The sequence below is a fragment of the Gouania willdenowi genome, chromosome 13, assembly GCF_900634775.1.
Source record: "Gouania willdenowi chromosome 13, fGouWil2.1, whole genome shotgun sequence".
NCBI classification, from domain to species: Eukaryota; Metazoa; Chordata; class Actinopteri; order Blenniiformes; family Gobiesocidae; genus Gouania; species Gouania willdenowi.
The window spans coordinates 23802228-23822928 of NC_041056.1; the positions used below are offsets into that span (position 1 = coordinate 23802228).

Consider the following 20701-nt stretch of genomic DNA (forward strand, 5'->3'; position numbering starts at 1 on the left):
AGGCAACAGACACACAGACTTTACGGTGAAAAGTGATGGAAATGAGTGAAAGAAAACAGAGGAACATTTTATATCACAGGCTCCACAAACAACCTGTACAGACACCTGAGAGGATTCCATCTACCCAGGACATTTAACTGGAACTCTTAAATTTCATAATTCATTTTTGTAGCACTGATGTTAAATACACAAATAAACCCATATAAATAATAAATACTCGCTATATCTTTTGTATAGTAGTTTTTTGTTTTGTTAAACAAATTTTTATTAAAAATTACTGTAAGCTACAAAACATTTGAGGACTGTCCATGAGTTCAGTAGCATTTATTTATTTTGAATTACAGTTAAAAATCACGTTATTTACACATTCCTCTATTTTGTTCATCATGTGAGGTGGTTATGGAAAAAAAATTTATTTTTAAAAAAGTGACCACAAATCAACAATCCTAAGTGTTGCTTTTAAGCCTCAAACCAAGAATTGTGTGCACCTATGAATAAATATTCACCTTCATAGTGATGAAGGTAATCTACATCTGTAGCCAAAGTTGCAGTGAGGCAGTCTAACAGAAGTGTGTCAGCTAATTTGCACTGGCAGCACCGCTTTTTGCTACTGGTGCAAATGTCTACGATCCATTAATTGGTGTTTAACTTAATTGTTCTCTAAAGTAATAAAAACTCAGTATATGAAATAAATGCAAATATAATTAGTATTGCTTGTTGAGCTTCATGTAGGACATCAACTCAGAAATGGTAACTAATAATGAAATAAAGTACGTATGAATTTACTTGTGTGGCTCAAAAAGTCCAACAGCCAATGACTAATTAATTGGTTGATGAACAACGGCCCGGCCCACGCTGAGTAGCATGTACCATGTTCCCAAGAATTCAGTGAACCGAGTAAAATAAATGAAATTGAGCGACGTAAAATCACAATCTACGATGAATTGCCTTTGAAACGATATATTACAACTATGTTCCGATAAAGTTAGAAATTATCGAAAAAGGTGTCCAAGAGGCTGTTGACATCCGCTCATAGAATATCCATGTGAAATTACAGCCCGATTCAACAAACATGGAGGAGTAGTCATTTTAAAGATGGGGCCTCCGCGGCACATGCGGAGTAATGGGCCCCATTCATGCGTCAATGATCTGGAAATTACCAAAAAAAGGGGGGTGGGCCCCTGGGCCCCTAATTGAATTGTGCGAGGCATAATCGTAATCTACGTTGAATTACCTTTAAAACAATATGTCACACGACTATGTTCCCATAAATTTGGAAATTACCGGAAATGGGAGCTGGGCCCCCGGGTCCCATTTAAAAAAAAAAAAAAAAAAAAAAGGGCTCCGAGCGTCTCATCATACTCATTCATAGTGTTCGTACCAAACTGCATACCAATCATAGGAGAACTGACGGAGGAGTAGTCATTTGAAAAATGGGGCCCCTTGGCGCCCCCATGTCACATACAGGGTAATGGGCCCCATTTATATATTGGTATGTGCCAATAATTCGGTACCACCAACGGTAGTAATATTTGAGTTGCAAATATATCAGAAATCAACGTTCAACATACAACACACCAGTTGAGTGTCCCAGTAAGTCATAGAGTGCTATTACAGCATCGGGAGGACAATTTTTGTAATGATTCAAGGTGTGTTCTCCCTAAAGCTAAGGTGTTACCCCTCAGGATTGCGCCCACTTACCAGACTCCATTAATAATCAGGGCCGTGGATCAGTAAGATAATTGCTGATCATCAGTATGACTTCATTGATCCATCTCACAAGGAAAACCAGTGTGCCCTGGACCAGTACCAGGTCATGGACCATTTGGTACCGGTCGGCTCACCCGTCTCACTCAACCTCTATTTAATCACAGCTATTGTTTTCAAAGTCTTTGGGGGAAAACAGTTAATGGATAAAAGGCATTTAGGCATTTCAAATCTCAGGAATTGCGCTTACCACTGTTCTCCACCTGTAGAGAAAAGGTATACGCTTTTTCACTGCAGTGACATTTGTGAATGAAGCAGTCAGTGGTCCTGTCAGATGCTAATAGCTCTTTGAATTAAAGAGAAGGCAGTGCTTGTATTCAGGACTAAACAACATAATAATAAGAATAATAATAATAATTTCTTCTGTTTTGGCACAAATATTACAAACTTTCACTGTCACTCAACCAGAAATTAAGCCTTGCATGTAATTTATTATTTATCCAGAAGCTTCCTGCATTAACTGGGATTAAAAATGACAGCTCTGTGTGAGTCATTCAAATCTGCTAAGTCTTTAATAATGTGTTAAAAACAAGGCATTCTTTGCCTTTATTTTATTAGTGACCGCACGTGTAATATGAAATGTTGGAGGTGTTAGTTGGTGAAATGCTGCAATCTGAAAATATTGTACATTATTTTATTAATTCAGTTTCAAATTTACTTGCCAAAATGAATATAAAGGATGAGATAAATGTCTTTTTTTTTTTGGTTACATTTTGATTTTGCTAAAATTGTATTTCTATTATATGCTGTAAATCCTCCAACTGGACTGAGCACACAGGCACTAAAGGTTGCTTTAGTTTGCTGAAATAGCACCATGTTGTGCTTGCAGGTAGACAGATTAAAAATGTATACATCTTGCTGGACCTGCAGCGTTAGAGGGTACTCACGGGTCTGGCGTCATGTCCTTTCAACTAAAGAGACATGTATTTTAAATTCCAGCTGTGTTTGTGAGGAATGTATTGCTGCTTTTATGAAGGTTTCACCTTCACTGAGGTATTTCTACAGGCAGGAGTTGTAACTATTGGACTATGGAGGAAAAAAAAAGAAAGATTTTATTGTAGAAGAACGACATTATCACATAACAATGGATTCAGTTGAAAACCAAAATTCAATGCAGTCAAAGTAACAATCTGTCATTCAGTTAAATAACCTCCATTGAATACAGGTGAAGTAGCAAAAAAAACCAACTTAATTTTACTTAATTTAAAATTTAAGTTGACTAACCACTTGCGTTGTTACTAGAAGTTGTCTATAGCACTGACAGTTCCTCTTCCTCACACAGGAGGGGTTCCACCTCTGGGACTTTGAGGAGTGCACTGGATTTAAGAGAGATCCTCTTCTTCTTCTTATAGATGATGAACTGAGCGGTAATCTGACATGGTCAAGGTCATTAGGAGGCTCTTCATAGAAAACGTAAAAAGAATGTATACCGGCTAAGTTCGGGACGACGCGTCGACGTAATCGTTGACGTTGATGCAAAAAAAGACGTTGACGAAAATATGCGCGCCGATGCGTCGTCCGACCAAAACAAAGATGGCGGCGCCAGAGAATAACTAACGAGAGTGGCTTCTCCGAATTTCAAAAGTGCAAGGCAGTGAAGGCACGCACTCGTTCGTCAAAGGTAGCTGTTCCCTGTAACCCTCGTCCTTTATCCCGGGTGTGACCGGACGGCAGCGCGTCGACGCAACAAGGAGGAAACACCCGTCGTGACAGCGGCAGCACGCGCGCACACACACAATTCTTAAGGTATTTTATTTTTTATCGAATGCTACCTCTGACTCTGAATGCATATTTTTTAGATATATATAATCTTTTTTTTGGAATTTTGAGTTGAAGACCAATACACATATATTGCAATGTTAAGTAATTCATGTTTAATTTTAGATATGTAAATCAACATGTATAAATTCCTTTAGTCAATTAATGGGGAGATAATCAAATCAAGGCGAATCAAACTGGAAAAATTAATTGTTTGATTAATCGATGCATTAGAAAAATAATCGCTCGATTAATCGTTTGAAAAATAATTGTTTATCCCAGCCCTACAACCTACAATATATTATTTCATAAGGAAATATTAAAGGGCAACAGTGAGTCGACTTGACAACGAGACAAAGAGTCGAGGCTCTGAGAAGAAATTTCAGTGTGAAAATAAATGTGTTTTTTGTATTGCAAAGTCCATCATTTTCATCACCAGTGTTTTTTTAACCTTGCCTGAAATGTCTAGTAAATGATTAAAAAATAAATAAATAAATAAAAAGATTCAAAATGTATATTTAAAATGTTTTATATATTATTATTTAACTATTAACTATAACACCACATGTAACTATATTCTATACTTTCACTTTCTCAAATATTAAATCTACCGGTAAAATAAAACACGCAGTATGAAAATATCTGAACTAATGCATTTTGTCACTTCGTGCACTAATCCTGGCAACAACAAACATTATTAAATGCTAATTCTAGAAGAAAAAAAAAAAACAAGTATCTGGTCTATTGGTCTACACAATGCTTGGTCACATGAGGTGCGACACTTCTCTGGTTAATGGCTATACGTTTTCGATTAATGACACATGCAGAAAGCAAGCAAATTTGTTCCTTTACAAAAAAAATTTAAAAATATTTGGTCACACACTGAACTGCCAAACTTGTACGACTATTTACGGCATTAGTAAGTTAAAGTATCATCTGGTGTTGCTTCTTTAGTTAAAGTAGGAAACAACACATTTTGTTTAGACAGAAGATTAGTGTCAGTATTTGTAATGTCTTTTATAATAATAATTTGCTGTAAGGTTAAACACCACATATTGAAATCATATCTGGTGAAGAGGATGTATTTACTGTGAGTGAGTGAGTGAGTGAGTGAGTGAGTGAGTGAGTGAGTGAGTGAGTGTGCGTGTACTTTTAAGGATACAAAGAAGTCAAGGACGAGGACTCCCAGGCTGCCAATGAGCCAGGCCAGATGTTTGATGAGGAAGGTCTGCTTGGAGCCCCTCAGTGCTGGCAGTACCGCCATCACACTCAGCCCATACGTCCCATTGCCCATCATGGCCAGAGCAAACAGTAGGTAGGAGGTGCCCTCAGTAGACTTTCGCTGGAACTGGAAAAGATTGCGTGTGTGTTACATAATTGGGTTAATTGTGGTTATCTGTTGAAAATTGTTCTATTTTTTGTTGATAGGAGACTTCTTCAATACAATTCAATACAAATAATTCAATGTTTTCTTTGAGTCAAATACAACACATCTCTGAGCCTATAATCAAATCAATTTACAATGTTTTCAATTAGAAGTGTTATAATTGAATTGTGTTGACATTTAGCTCCATGCAATAACCACATGACCATCATCTGAATGTAAATAAGTGCTTTAAAAAATATTCTAAAACGGTCAAAAGTATTTGTTTTGTACAGTTGCATGTGATTGGTGTTAGTGCAACCCAAAAACCTACACAGTTAGAACAATTCCTTGCTTGACTAACTGGTTGGATTTCCAATTATAGCTGTCATCGTCTCACTTTTTTTTGCACCAAATGTCAGAACAGCTGACAAACCAAACACAAAACAAAACTAGTTTACTCACATTTTTATAGAGCTGTAGGAATCTGGAGCAGAGGTAGAAAACTGACGCAACATAACCACATATGAAACCAGTTAATTCCACTGATTTTGAAGAAGCTGAAGTCTGAGAGCAAAAGAAAAGAAGAGGTAGGAACGCATGAATAGGGTAAATGTTGCAGCTATTACAGAAATCATAGTGTTTTAGTGCATATTTATGTTTATGTTCATCCTACCTGGGAGTATAAAGGTGTGCTGGTGTCTAGAATCAGTTTGGGTAAGACCAGGAGAGCTAATGTAGCAGCACCACACCATGTGAAGCACATCCACTTCAACAATGGCCTTTCTGTGGTGGACGCACAAATAAACACGAGACTCAGGAAAAGACAAACAAATCCAAGACAAAAACAAAAAGTGTTGTTCTTACTTTAAAAAAAAAGACTCAGCAAAAACTACTTAGAATAAGTAGGTGTTTAAATATAATTATATTAATTATAACCTGCGATAATACATATTATTACAGTATAAGAATATTTCTAAAAACTTAAATTAGGGAAGGAAATAACCAAAACCATGATTTAACAGGGTCGATACGGTCAAACACACAAAAAAAAATGTCAATACCGATTATTAAGTTTTGCTTAGAACGAGGACTGAATTCAGTACAACCTTGTAAAAAAATTACATGAAATAGCTATTTTTATTCCAGAAAACTGAGAAAAGTGCAATTCTGAATTTGCTTTCCTTTTTGATTACTTATCACGAATAGTGACACATAAATGTGCTTTAAGATAACTATGTAGCAAAAAAAAAAAAAAGATTGCTAAAATTGTTCTGGGTTTTCTTTTTAAATTCAATCCCATTCAATTCAAAATGGGTTCCCTACACTTTAATGAAATACTTTTTTAACAGCAAAGTAAGTATCTTTTGATTAACTTTAAAGACCTGGGTTTTTTTTACAATTCCTTATGCAAAGGGTTATGTAGCTTATTAACTCATTCACTGCCAGCCCTTTCCAGAGCAGCCAACCCCATATTGCCAGGTGTTTTAGATGATTTTCACTGATATTTTTAAGACCCACAGAATATTTTGTACTATGAAAATCTGAAATCTGAAACCAGACTCTCTAGTTTCATCAAAAAAAATAATTTTGTTCCTGGCTTGTTTGGTTCTTCCGTAATCAGCAGTTGAATAGAGGCAAGTTTCACACAAATCGCCAGTTTGTCAAAAAAAGCTGAGAAAAACGTATTTTTCTGAAAAAACCTATTAGTGACTTTGGAGCACTTTTTTTTTTGCTTTAGTGACACCTCAACATTAGTTTCCTTCTATAAAACTACAAAAACAACACTGAGACCGGGCTTTTGATGGCAAAATTATTATTATTTTGCTATCTATGTCAGAGTTGAATGGATTTCATATTGTATTTTGGTCTTCCTCCAAGTCTCTCCCCCCGTCATTCTCCCAACATGCAACTTCCTCCTCCTCCCGGACACGCCGAGTCTCACCGCTTTCCCTGTTTTTTCTTGTCGTTTTATCTCACCATCGCGACACTCTCAATAGGCCACTTAGTTCCACACGTGCTCTGATAGAGTGTGCGCTGCTGTGAACTTCAGAATCAACTCTCGTAGCGCCTATTTCTGTCTTGTAAACTCCTTTCCTCTCCCTCTGAGCTCTCGGGTGATTTCTCATCCAAAGGTGCAGTTGGTCACTACACCATGATAAAAGTTACAGGAGAAGTTTGTCACACTGTCCCCTAGCAACACCAGCCAAAAAACACAATTAATGTCTATAGACGTCTTTGGCAGTCAATGAGTTAATAATAATAATAATAATAATAATAATAATAATAATAATAATAATAATATCTTTTATATAGCACTTTTCAAACCACTCAAAGACCCTTTACAATTCTAAGATGGAAACATGGACATCACTTATCTCTTCTTTGACATCAGACGGACTTACTTCTGCCGGACATGTTTTTTATTTTGTAGTAGAGAAACTGCGAGATGAGGATCACATCCGTAAAAATATAAAACACAACAGTGATAACCTAAGAGAAGAAAACAAGTGAGAAAGACAGTAAAAAATCAAATTTAAAACGTTATTAGTACGTTTCTAATGCTGCTACAAGTCAAGAGTGAAACTTTCTCAACATACTGCAATTCTAACTAAAGTTCAGTCTAGCAACACATGGTAAGTTTAATGAGGCATGGGTTCAAACCCAGTGCACCGTCACCAGACCACAGCAGGAACAAACCAGAAAGGACGCTGTGCACTCACCTGTATTGGCAGTTGACTGGTGAGGTAGCAGCCAGCAAAGCTGCTCACGTCTCCACTGAAGAGAAAGAAGAGGAACCCAAAGGACACGGCCTCCTCTACTTTACCAGTTTTGTAGGCTTCATAAACCTGCCTTTAGATGGATGAATAGATGGATATCATTTATCTTTAACATTTGAATTGGAGTAAAAAGCCAGTTAGGAATCAATCAACTACTTACGGTAAAGTTGATAGCAAGAAACATAGCATAGATATCAGTCCAATCACCACACTGCAGTACTCCCAGATGTTCTCCACACATTCCTCCAGAAGGTAAAGGATCCAATGGGTCCCATTGACACACAGTGGAGAGCCCAACACAGGAGCGCTATAGTTAGAAACAGCTAAGTCCACTTTCCTCTCAGGGAAACGTGCAGTCGCCATGGGAACTTCAGACTGTGTATGAACGCGTTCTATCCACCTTCTACTGCTGCTGCTGAGCCTTAGTCACATCATAGGAACACATGGATGAGCAGAGGAGAACATTTATATCACAACTGCAAAAGAACATGGGAGTTAATAAAGTTTTTTTTTTGGCTGAAGTACCCCCTGTCTCTTATTTCTGAATCCAAGCACCCCCTTTGTTAGACCACAACATTTTCCTTAAAAAACTATTTAAAAACAACTATAGAGCATAATGATGGAATGAACGAGTGATAACACATTTTAAAGAATCTCATTTTGTAAAGAAGTGCAAATAAACAGTATTTAGTGCAGTGGTTAACAACCTTTTTTTTTTATGCATTTAAGTTGAACTAGTTTTATATTTCAAAAAGTGAACATATAGAAAAACAGTTGTGTTGTTTTAATTCTAAAAAAAGAATAATAAATTTGAAAAAGGATCCCGACCTCAAGGTTGAAAAACACTGATTTAGTGGCTCAGATTACAAGCTAGTCTTTAACCACTGGGCGACCACGGCCCCACTAGCAGTTCACTTTAAATTGTATCTGAAAATGTAAATATTAAATATTATTTTAACGTTGACGGCTAATGTTTCCATGTTTATTATCTGTTCTCAAATTAAAGCCCAATGGATTTTGTTGTCGATTTGTATATTTCTGTAAATTATCGTTGTTTGTGTTTTTGAAGTAATTTATGTTGTCCTTTTGTGTCGGTAATTTTGTACGTTTTGTAGTAATTTTGTGCTGCATAGAATTAAACAGAGGGCTACTTGTGGCCCCGGGGCCAACAGTGTCCATGTGCCTGGTGTAAAGATTATATGCAGAGCTGCATCTTTGGGTGATAAGTACCCTTCATATAATAAATAAAAACAATAAGCTTGTAAAAATATTTTCCTCATACTGTGCATAGAATAGAAATAAAGTGGACTGTAAGAATCTGAAAGAGAATACAAACATATGACACTGTTTTAAATAGTAAAAAAAATTAAAAAAAATAAATAAAAAGATGCTGTAAAAAAAATCACGTGTCGTGTGTTTGAATACATAAAACTAGATGAACAAATGCTTAACACAAGCAAACATCTAAATTACTTTTAGTTAATGCAATGGGTTTTCTTCTTTATTTTAAAGCTATGAGCTCATTCCATTTTTTTTTTTTTTTTATTCTTTGCAATCCGGTTTTTATCGGATGTTTTGAATTTTATATGAAAAGTAGCTGTAGTACCAACATGAAAACAGCATCGTGTACAAATTTCAGGCTAATTAGCTCTTTGTTCTGTATCCCATAAACTACAGAAATAATCTCCTACACTGTGTTATTGTTTTAGCTCATTTGCATGAACTTGGAGAAGATGCTAACTCAATGAAATGATTAAATAAATTACGTCAGAGCGCTTCTCACCTCTTAAAAACGACCAAGAGCAGGCTGCACAGTGTCTCCGGCTGTGCGTAGAGCTCCTAATCATCCTTGCAGATTGATAAATTAAAGCATTAAGGACCTATAAACATTGTTTCACTGTGTACTAGCTCGTCATTTTGTCGCCCATGACGACAACCCGTTAGCAACAGGGTTTGATAACGATAAACTTCCGCTGGCTTTTCAAAATAATGCGCTCCAACTCACCGAATGTTAAAAAAAAAAATAAAAAAATACAAAAAATAAAATACAAACAATTAAATGAAAATTATAAAAAAAAAAAAAAAAAGAAGAAGAAGAAGAAAGTATTGCAATACATAATAAGCCAACTACATTTGTTTCATCTTCATGTGAAATATAAATTACAAAATGAATAATGTATGATGAAAGCTAGAATAAGTTAGCAAGAGACAATGCCGCAAAAACATACAGTATAATATGTTAAACCCCTTTTGTTCCTAAAAATAAAATCAGTAACCAATAAGTGATGACAATTTACCTTTTTTTTTATTTTGAAAGCACAACGGAAACTTTTACTCAGTCCAATATGTGCTTGGAGAAATAGCGCCATCTGCTGGTTTTACTGTATTTTAACCTAAACTTGGACACATTCTGTTTGGTCCAGCTCAAGTTTTTAGTTTTAAAATCTGATCCAAATGAGAAGGTAGTTGAACAGCTCTGCTGTACAGTCTTTTACACCCACTGTAAATGAGCAAAAAGTGGTCCAAAACACATCTTTAGCACTTTATTACTGAACATCCAATTATTTGACATCTTTAGGAGGGTCCGAATTAAATCTTTTAATGTTTGTTTAATCATTTGTATGTCTCTTTCAGCTGTTCTGTTGGTGTCAATGAAAATACATTTAAAACCATGTTTGCACAATTTTGTGTCTGTGTGTGTGTATATGAAATGTAGACATAAACACATGTGGTAATGGTGAAACATCTTTTTAGCATGCAAGTTCATAGAATGCAAGTTATTTATCATTGATCTGAACAAAGTGAAATTTCATCTCCTATCCCTGGGTCATGTTTGAGGTGGTCAGCTGCTGTGGTCATTGTGTTAAGTTGTGTAGTTATTGTGTTAAGTTGTGTAGTCAATGTGTTAAGTTGTATAGTCATTGTGTTAAGTTGTGAAGTCAATGTGTTAAGTTGTATAGTCATTGTGTTAAGTTGTGTAGTCAATGTGTTAAGTTGTATAGTCAATGTGTTAAGTTGTATAGTCATTTGTGTTAAGTTGTGAAGTCAATGTGTTAAGTTGTATATTCATTGTGTTAAGTTGTGTAGTCATTGTGTTGAGTTGTATAGAGCTGTGTAGTCCGAGTTGAATTGTGTAGGTTGTTTGTAAAATAATCTCAGTACGTACTCAGTATGGTGTCACGGACTGAGTTTACCTCCGTACTGAGATTGTACGACAAACTCAGTACGGTTACAAACTCAGTACAGCATCACGAACTGAGTTTATTTCCGTACTGAATTTGTAAAACAATCTCAGTACGGTTACAAACTCAGTATGGTGTCACGAACTGAGTTTACGTTCGTACTGAGATTGTACGACAAACTCAGTACGGTTACAAACTCAGTATGGTATCACGAACTGAGTTTACATTTGTACTGAGATTGTCTTACAAACTCAGTACAATAACTCAGTACGGCGTCAACAATATAGAAAGTACATTTCAACCGCCGGTGCTATTGGTACGATTACCAAAGTACACGTACGTAGCATTTTAGGGTTCGATTATAAGCCTATATTGCAACAGTTTTTAGGGTTAGGGGTTGGGTTTAGTATTAGTCACGTGACCTAAACTGGCCAATGAGGGGCGCTGCGTATGGATAGAATGTCATTATATTGATACGGCAACCGTACTGCCAACAATATATTATCCCTTACATGTCCATGCACCGCTGCCTCCACCAGCACCGGTCCAAGATGGCGGCGCTGTAGACGCGTCCCTCCACAATCGATGCGGCGTCTACGTATATAATGTCTTTGGCGCTGACGACCAAACGTTTTTTTTTTTTTTTTACCGTGTTGAACGGGTGGAGTGTTGTTATTTTTCATTTTTCGTTATTTATTTTTTTTATCATTTTCATCTGCATATCTGCATTAAATAGATTGGCATAATCCGACTGGACTTCAAAACATTTGCTATTTCACTTTTTCAGTGTTTTTAATCTACAATAGTATTCACTCTAAACTGCACGTGCAAATGTTGCAGCCAGGATACTTTAATCATTTCCCCTCCATCATGCACCTGTTGCGTGTGGTTCATATACACCAGTTGTCCGCACGGTGGCGCTGACAGTCGGTGTCCAGTGCCTGTGTGTGTGTGTGTGTGTGTGTGTGTGTGTGTGTGTGTGACTGTGACAGAGAGACAACCGTGAATGAGCGGGGATGAAGTGAGGCTGGTAGCGGGGATAGAGACTCCTTCTGCCCGTAGCAGCAGCTCCCACTGTGACCGTCACATGGACGTCCCTCGTGAAGCAGGTCGTGTGGAGGTATTTGTAACGCGTGTATTTTCTATTTTCTGCTTTTTCAATCCTGTCATTTGAGACGATGCGCATTCCCTAATGTAGGAAAGTTGATGGACGAAGTGAAGACATAGGGCTCGCGACGTATTGATGCGTTTCCACTTTCCACTGAATATGTAACAGCATTCACCATGCTTTCACTTTGTGCTTTTCTGAGCAAACATGTAAACAAGCTTTAAACAGTATAAGACTATGTTTGTGACAGAATACACACACCTCATTGTGTGTATTCATGGTCACATTTTGGTGTCCCAGACTAGTTATTTACACCTGTCACCCCCCCCCCCCCCCCCACCCTTTCGTGTTTCGGTGTAAATACACTGGAATGTGTCCTGAGAGCTTGAAAGGCAAGTTTAGTGGCATTGTTCACATTTACACTGCACATTTTTCTTCCTCATGCACCGTTTGCCTCCAAATCTACTGTTGCTGCACCTGTGTGTGTGTGTGTGTGTGTGTGTGTGTGTGTGTGTGTGTGTGTGTGTGTGTGTGTGGAGACAGCTCAAGGTCAGACTTGTCAAGCGGACAGATGACGTTGATATCCCTGGAAGTAAAATTACTATATGAACAACCCTGTGATGTATTACAATGCATTTTAAAACCTACAAAAAAGATTAAAAATAATAAATAAATAAATAAATAAATCATTTAAGTTTGTTTTTTCTACACATTCTGGATTAACTTCCTATCTACTTATAAAGTGACATGTTTTAAAGCAGGGGTGTCAAACTCATTTTAGTTAAAAGGCCAAATACTAAACAGCAGGTTTTAGGCGGGAAAACTAACAATTCCGTGCATATATTGGTTAATATCAGTAATTTAGTGTTGGACATTTAGTGTATCGACATATCGGATAGCCGCAGCTATTGAATATTTTGTCACTAAATATCAATTAATTGAGCAGTCGTATGAAATATACTTTTAATTAAAGCACAATTTTGAAGATAAATCTGAAAATAAGATTGATCACTCAATAATGACAAACAATTTAATTCGCTTTTTAAAGAAAAAAATACATTCATATATTAAATATTTATAATACAAAATAGAAAATACAGGCATGGTATAAAAAAAACATTTTTTTTATTTTATAAAAAAAACTTTTTTTTTATTTTATAAAAAAAACTGTTTCAAGGCAAAGACAATTAATATTTTTTGTGATCAAGGTATTCACGAAGGATTCGTTGCAGCCATATGTATTAATGAAATAATTTTCCTATCATCCATTTTTTAAAAGTCATTACTTTTGTCATCTTACAGAATGAGCACATTTCAGTTTCCATATGTTTGTACACTTCAGATCACTGGGGATACCTCCATATAGATCATGTTCTTTTTTTTATATGTGTATCTTAAGGTAGTGCACATGTTGTTTTCACAGTATGAAAGACTCCTGTTGAGGATGGCACACTTGTACCTGTTTGTGGTTAACCTACTCCACTTATTCCTCAGGCAGTTTCTGTTACGGATGGAACTTCCTGTGTGCTATATATAGAAAAAAGAAGAAAAAAAAAGAAATGCGCTTTGTTAGTTTACTCAGGTGGCTCATTTCTCTTTGTTGTTGCACCCGCAGTCAAGTTTGTTTAACAATAAGAGCCTTTGTCTTTATTACTAAAGCGTTATAAATTAACTTCCTACCAAACATGTCTGTCAGAAATATTTTAGTCATTTTAGAAAGACCACAATTTTGCCTGCTGTAAGGTAATGAACAATCAGTGTACGTTGTAGTGCTGTACATCCCATGTTAACATCAGCTTGAGCAGGTACTTAAAACTGTGGTGTCAGTTATCTGATACTGTGTACTGTAGAGCAGGGGTTCTCAAATGGGGGTACTACAGGGGATACTTGAGAGAAAGTGGAAAATTAACAAATGAAAGCCTTAAAAATATGGGGGTTTATCATGTTTTTTTTTAGGTAAAAATGATAATCATCATAATGATGATGAAAAATAATTTTGATTAGAACAAGAACTGAAAATTCAAAGGTCAGTCTTAGTTCCTCACCAGGCAGGAGATGACCAGAAATGATAAAAACTATAGAAATAATTCTATTCTGGAGGCACTAAATACTGTCTGCACTTATTTCCAAAATGAGATTATTTAAAATGTGTGTTATCCCTCATTCATCCATCATCATGCTCTATAGTTCTTTTCCATAGTATTCTAAACAAAATGCTGTAGTTGGAGAAAGGAGGTACTTGGATTCAGAAATAAGAGAAAGGGGGTACTCGAGCCAAAAAAAGTTCGAGAACCATTGCTATAGAGCAGTGGTTCCCAAACAGGGTTTTGTTTATAAAGCTATTTTCACAGATAAATATCACAAAGTGCTGTACAAAACATAGGTGAAAAAAATAGAATAAAAATTGGAGCAACATCATAAAATGGATAACAAAAGTAAAAAAAATCAATTAACAGAAAAAGCTTTTCTGAAAAGCAATGTTTTCAAATGGTTTTTAAGAGTCCATAGAGTCAAGCTCACGGAGGGACTGGTGCAGGTTATTCCAGAGTCTGGGGGCTACAGCCTGGAACGTCAGGTCTCCCCAGGTTCTGAAATGAGTTTTTGGGGATCTTTAGGAGACCCTGACCTGAAGAGTGAAGGGTGTAGGGGCACAACGAGTCAGCGATATACCGAGGGGCCTGACCATGCAACGCACAGAAAGTCAGGACTAAAATTTTAAACCTAATGTGAAATTTGACTGGAAGCAAATTCACCATAAACTAACAGTACTATTGCTCAATAAAATACTATATATTCTTGTCATTTATTGAAACAGGATTAGTTTATGCTGCGGAGGCCATTTGATCACACTTCTGACAAAAGGAGAAAATAATGAGCTACAAGGAATACTGTATTTACTTACTATTAAAGTAATCAAATAAAAGTTGAAGTTTAAATAAATTCCACTTTAAATTCCACTCTTTTCTGTTACAGACTAAAAAACAATGTTACTTCTTTGATATAAGTTGATCTACATTTCTTTATTTCTTTTTTTTATATTAATAAGAATACAATGTTATGCAGAGGTGTACTTATAACAATTTTATAGACATGATTAGGGATGTAACGATTAATCGTATGGCAGCTAAAAATCGATTCATAGGTATCACGGTTCACATCGATTCTCTGAAAATTGAATTGCAGTACTTTTTTTAAACTATATATTTATTCTTCTCTTGGCCAAATGCTGAGGCGGCGGGCAGAATCTGCTACTACTTTCTTTCTGGCCGCCTTCTACTCTTAAACATATTCATAAATGATTCCTTACCCCTTTAGCACTGAAAGAATATCTGTAACATTACGTGAATATCTGTAAAAGTCACATTTTTCTATTAGCTCTGTCTGCTAGCACATAGCATCTCTTCTTCACTGCACAGAATATCTGCATCCCAACCGACCACTGGGTTACCAGCGCCCTCTGCTGGTCTAAACAAATATCTGACGTAAATACAGTGCAGCCTTTTTTTTTTTTTTTTGAAAGTCCAATTGTTAACTCACAAAATAAATTTTCAGTTGAACTTTTAAAAAGAAAAAGAACTATTATGCATTTTTGCATTGTTTACTATAGAACCAGAATTTAAATTAATAGGCTTCTTCGTCATTTGTATTATTCCTTTATTTATTTCATTCAAGATTTGTTTTTAGTTAAATTGCATTGTTTTGAATAGTTTATCAAGGGATTCTTTTGACAATGAAAAATAAAAGGAAAATAGTACAGTATTTTCCAGTTTTTTTCCCCCCAAAAAAATAAAGGGATATTTTTCAGTCATCATTTGTCGACAGTCCCATTTTGTAAAACAAATCGTGAGAGAATCGTATCGTGAATCGAATCGTATCGGTAGTTGAGTGAATTGTTACATCCCTACAAATGATACTATTTAGAGTCGTGGCAGAGTGTGTGTGTGTGTGTGTGTGTGTGTGTGTGTGTGTGTGTGTGGGGGGGGTATTTTCTTCTAGCTCGGGGTGGCGCAACAGAAAATATTTGAGAACCCTGATGGTGTGTCCTCTGTCATTTCTTTCATTTTGAAGAGGATCTTGGCCCCCCAAAGGTTCCCTGTGTTACTGTAAATGATGATTTCGGTTTTTGTTTTCATGAAGTGAGCTGGAAATCTCTCACAAAGTTTTGGCTGTTACAGTAAGACCCATCTGTTGTTTTCATAAAACACACAAAAAAGACTTTGGAAAAAAAAATTGGGATAAAAACATTGCACATTTTGCACTGCATGTTAATTCGTAACATCTGAAACAACTGTGGAATGCAAAGCTATTTCTTTCAAGGTCTTTTCTCTCGTCACCATTCACCCACAGCTTCTCTCCAGTATCCGTGTGTGAGACGTCTTCCAGGCCGAGCAGGTGCTCATTACACAGACAGATAGGGCCGACTGAGCAGAGGGACAGCCAGGAAGGAGGAGGCGAGGGGCAGAGGGAGAGGGTCTGCCTCCATAGGTCGTACAAAAGAGTCTGTGTTCACAGCTCTCTGTCTTTCTCTTTCCTCTCGCTGAGTGGAGAAAGTAGTAGTGTTGGAGGCTAAGAAAGAAGGAGGCCCTTTAGTCACATTGTCCTCATATAGCCTGTCACCCCCAGTGTATACCCCCCTCCCCCCAGACACCACCTCTCACCCAGTGGCCCACTCCCCTGCATTGTGTGGGTGCCTTTGACCAGAAGAATTTATGTAGTGTGTGTTGAAGTGTTTAAAGAGAACATACCAACAAAGAAGAAGAAAAAATAAAGAATCCAATACTAACATCTTTTTACTGAGACAAGTATTTGTCTAATTATGGGGATATTTAAAATTTTTGGATTTTGTGATTTTATTCTACACCTAAAAACAAGTTCAATAATGTAAGGCCAACACTTGAAGGGGAAGTTCTAATCCGAGTGTGTAAAACTGTAGTTCAAAGCTACTTTCATCAAGGAATGTCTCCGGAAGTCGATTTAAAACAGCACAATGTTCTCAGAAGGATTTAAAACATGACTGTGTGTGTGCGTGTGCGTGTGTGTGTGTTTAAAGGCTGCATTCCTCAGCCTGCTGAGCCGTAGTTGAGCGATTAATAGTAACTAGCTGATTGTTTAAGAGCTGAAATTCCTCAGGTTCATTTTTTTTTTCATGCCGTTTAGCCATCTGTGCTGTGACATTACATAACACAGCAGGAATCATGAAAGGACAGTCGGTCGAGTTTTATTCTTCATTGTTAAAGCTGCTCAATGGAGCGTGGGCAACACATTCTTTGTTTTCATCTGTAGCAGGTACAGTTTTTACCTGATTTATCAGAACACGTGTCATAAAAATTAGAAAACAGCAGACATTTGTATATAGCTGATGTTTTACCAAGCAGAACAGCAGTGGTAGTACTGACACGAGTTACTCCCTGGGCGGGCAATAATAATAGTTTTTCACCTATGGTGTGGTTTATGTTTATTACTGCCAAACTGCTTGCCCTTTATTATTATTTAGCCAGAAACATTTTATTTAAATGGATAATAGTTAAATAAACAAATATAATAATAGTTTGGACTCATTTCATTACAATTGATCTGATTATTTGTTAAATAATAATTACATTTATTGCAAAGCTGTAAAGGAAAAAATTACAATTCTATTTATTTATTTGTGGGTTTGATTAGACAATTTGTTAGAGACAATTAGTTATAATGGTCCACCACCTCCATGAAGACAATATTACCTGCTGCACTGTATATTTATTTATAATATTTATCCTTATTCTCTATCTATCCTTTATTTATCCCTCATCTTTTATATTTATCGATATACACTATCCATGAGTTCTACACATGCTCTGGTCGAGTGTGCGCTGCTGGGAACGTCAACTCTGTACGTAGCACCATTTTCTGTCTCAAAAACGCCTTTCCTCCTATCCCTCTGAGCTCTGCTTAGCATGGATGATCTCTCCTCCAAAGGTGCGCTGCTACCTCCTACGTGTCACCTATTATTTTGCTATCTGGCTCACAGGCTCGGGGTATTTTGTACCCCCCCTCCTCCCGACACGCAGGGATGACCCGTTTGGCCTGGTTAGTTGATGGTTTTATCTCACCATCGCAACATTATCAATAATCCACTCAGGTCCACACATGTTCTGTGTTAGTATGTGGAGCTGTGAGCTGCTGGATACCCTACAATATCTCTCTGTAGCGCCATAATCTCACTCGTTCCTGCTTCTTCCTCCTTTGCTGAGTAGCATCAGTGGCTAATATCTCATCTAAAGATGCACTTCTGCCATCTTCAGGGCACAGTCGGTCACTACATCACCCCACAGCTTAGATATTGATGAGGGACCTCCGCCACTGTGTTTTCTAGTAATCCTCGTGAAAAAAATGCAAATGACGATATTTGCATTATATCGAGATAATATCTCGTCAATGGCACTGAGCGTTTGGATTTGAGTGAGTTAAAAACCACCTCTGCAGAACTGGATGGAGGAATATCGCCATACCACTTGTACCAACGACAATATGTGTTATGAAAAGAGCTGAGTAAGAAAATCTATTTCAAAATTTCCCCAAAACAATTCACAGGAGCTGATGTCGTTTTTTATTTTTATTTTACTCTAACCCCAGTACTATTATGCTATAGTCTGGCGCACAGTGCAAACTCTGGATAAGCCGGCCTAAATTAAGTCAGAGGTTTGGAACTATCTCATTAATATCCAAGTAAAAATTTGAAAGATCAATCAAACAATACGGAATTAAAATCAAACCGTGATGAATCGATTCAGAACCTTCTTAATCGGAATGTATCGATTCAGGAAATTGGCCATGATACCCAGCTCTACTTGTGACGATTTAATATGGCGATACAATAATAAATCGTCCCATCCTTACTAATGAAATATTTCTAATAAATATGAACCTTGATGATAGAATGAATATTAATTTATATTTTTGTTATCCAAGAAATATTAATAATTGTTTAGCATGTGTGTGTGTGTGTGTCTGTTAGTAAAAGATTTTGGGAGAACAATGTAAATTCACACTGTGAATTGAGACGACTGAAACATTAAACATTAACATATAGCTTTCTCTCAGTCTTGTTCTGTGTCTAGCAGCAGGCACAATCACATTTTGATGTTTATGTTTCCTCTGGTCATTTCCATCTGTAATGTTGCCAATGCCTTCAATGAAGTGAACTCAGGTCAGTATTTTGGTTCATTTTAGTATTTCCTCCAAACATTTATGATAGACTGCTGAAAAGAAAGCAGCTGTGGTGGTGTTGTGGTTGACACTGTGTGTTAGCTCTGTGGCAGACTGGCTTCCTGAAGTCATTCTGAAGATTAGTGAATGACTTTAGAAAAAAAAAATGCTTACACTGTGCTGCTGCCTCATCAAAGGATAGGAAATATCAGGCAAGATCAAATTTATTAGTGTAATGAGGAATGAATGTTTCAAATGTAAAGTTTAGTCAAGGCACTTTTGAAAGGACCTTGATTAAATGTTAATGTCCGATATGTAACAATAACCCGAAATGTAACAAGACCCAAATGGTAAAAAAATAATAAATAAAACTTGAAATGTAATAAGTGGTGTAGCTTTAGACATTTCTGCAGCAGTCTATCGTTATCACAGTCACCAAGGTGGTTAAATAGCATCTACTCATGTTTCACGGAAGAGAAGTAACACACCACCATTGTCTCTTTGGTCCGGTAACTTCCGTAAACATTTATTGTGCATGCTCAGTATAAACATCTCAGTGCACGTAGGCACTCATGACGTCAAACACGTATGCTGTTCAACATCTTTTTATTGGAAGCAGTTTCACAGGTAACAATACAACACAGCGTAATGCAGAAAAAAAGAGAACTTCCTTTTTTTTGGTTTTTCCCCCCCCCCGAAGCCTTTCTTCCCTCCCTCCCTCCCTCTCGTAACACCCCTAGGAGAGCAGTTATCAGTGTGTAACGGTCAAGAACATATCTATAATACAAAGTACATTTAAAGCTATGGTAGGTAATTTTCTTCAGATACACTTTTTAAGTTTTTGGTTGAAATTTTCTTATTGTTTCAACACAAATTATGATCTTATGTGCTCTGAAAAAGGAACGAAGAAAATCTGTCGTCTATAGCAGCTGTAAACCTGTAATAACTTCGACCAATGAAAAAAGACGGTTCATTTTTTTTTTTTAACCATTCACGTCTCCCTGCTCGGGAAAACAGTCACAGTTTTTAGTCACATTTTTTTAATATATATAATAATGTTTAGTGTTTACTTACCGCTGAATGAGATATGAGACAACAAAGTTTATACACAATACAAGCGATGAGCTGAGCTCCGCTATTGGAGCAGCGGTGCTCGTGCATGCGAGTGAGACGGAGCACAGAGGGGAGGGGGGAGGGGGGTAAAGGCGGAGCCATAGGGGAGGCTACATTCAAAATTATGCTAGCTTTCGAAAATCACCTACCCTGCCTTTAAACAATACACAAAAGGAGAAAAAAAATATTAAAAAAAATGGCTTTGCAATATTGTCAAATATGCTTAAAAACTGGTCAATAACGTAAAAATGTATTACATTTTGGGGAAGACAAAACATTTTAACATTTTATTACATCATACAATGAGTAGAGACTAGTATCATGCACAAATGCGTAAACGTGTGTGTCTGTGTACACACATACTGTATATAGTGAATATACTGTATATCTGGATTTTTTTTTTCTCATTTTGTCTCATAGTTGAGGTATACCTATTATGAAA

At 36.7% G+C, this 20701-nt stretch overlaps 2 protein-coding genes across 7 annotated transcripts in view; one reads left to right on the plus strand and one right to left on the minus strand.

The window, feature by feature from the left end:
• Nucleotides 1-1344: 1344 nt before the first annotated feature.
• LOC114474576 (lysosomal amino acid transporter 1 homolog) lies at nucleotides 1345-9604 on the minus strand. 3 transcript variants are annotated; one of them, XM_028464983.1, is made up of 9 exons: nucleotides 9452-9604; nucleotides 7829-8089; nucleotides 7612-7741; nucleotides 7294-7381; nucleotides 5565-5674; nucleotides 5354-5455; nucleotides 4688-4873; nucleotides 2992-3139; nucleotides 1345-2793 (listed from the first exon to the last, which is right to left on the minus strand). In XM_028464983.1, exons 2-8 carry the CDS (start codon nucleotides 8029-8031, stop codon nucleotides 3017-3019), a joined length of 942 nt encoding a protein of 313 aa, XP_028320784.1. In that variant the 5' UTR covers nucleotides 8032-8089; nucleotides 9452-9604; the 3' UTR covers nucleotides 1345-2793; nucleotides 2992-3016. The 3 variants fall into 3 exon arrangements, with proteins under 3 accessions (XP_028320784.1, XP_028320783.1, XP_028320782.1); XM_028464982.1 differs by having other exon boundaries at nucleotides 1345-3139; XM_028464981.1 differs by lacking the exons at nucleotides 1345-2793; nucleotides 2992-3139 and having other exon boundaries at nucleotides 4194-4873.
• A 2229-nt stretch (nucleotides 9605-11833) lies between these two features.
• The window catches only part of veph1 (ventricular zone expressed PH domain-containing 1), a 92920-nt gene continuing 84052 nt past the window's right edge, over nucleotides 11834-20701 (plus strand). For all 4 annotated transcript variants that reach the window (XM_028464762.1, XM_028464763.1, XM_028464764.1 and 1 more), the window contains exon 1: nucleotides 11834-11970. The gene's annotated coding sequence lies outside the window, so the exon portion shown is untranslated. The remainder of the gene's footprint in view (nucleotides 11971-20701) is intronic.

Bases quoted from the DNA above. Each gene is read 5' to 3' on its own strand.
- LOC114474576 (XM_028464981.1), bottom strand. From the start codon at position 8,031: ATGGCGACTGCACGTTTCCCTGAGAGGAAAGTGGACTTAGCTGTTTCT. The intron at 7,382-7,611 runs GTGAGTGCACAG...TTCTTCTCTTAG, and splicing joins CCAGTCAACTGCCAATACAG to GTTATCACTGTTGTGTTTTA. The intron at 5,456-5,564 runs GTAGGATGAACA...TTTTGCTCTCAG, and splicing joins GCACACCTTTATACTCCCAG to ACTTCAGCTTCTTCAAAATC.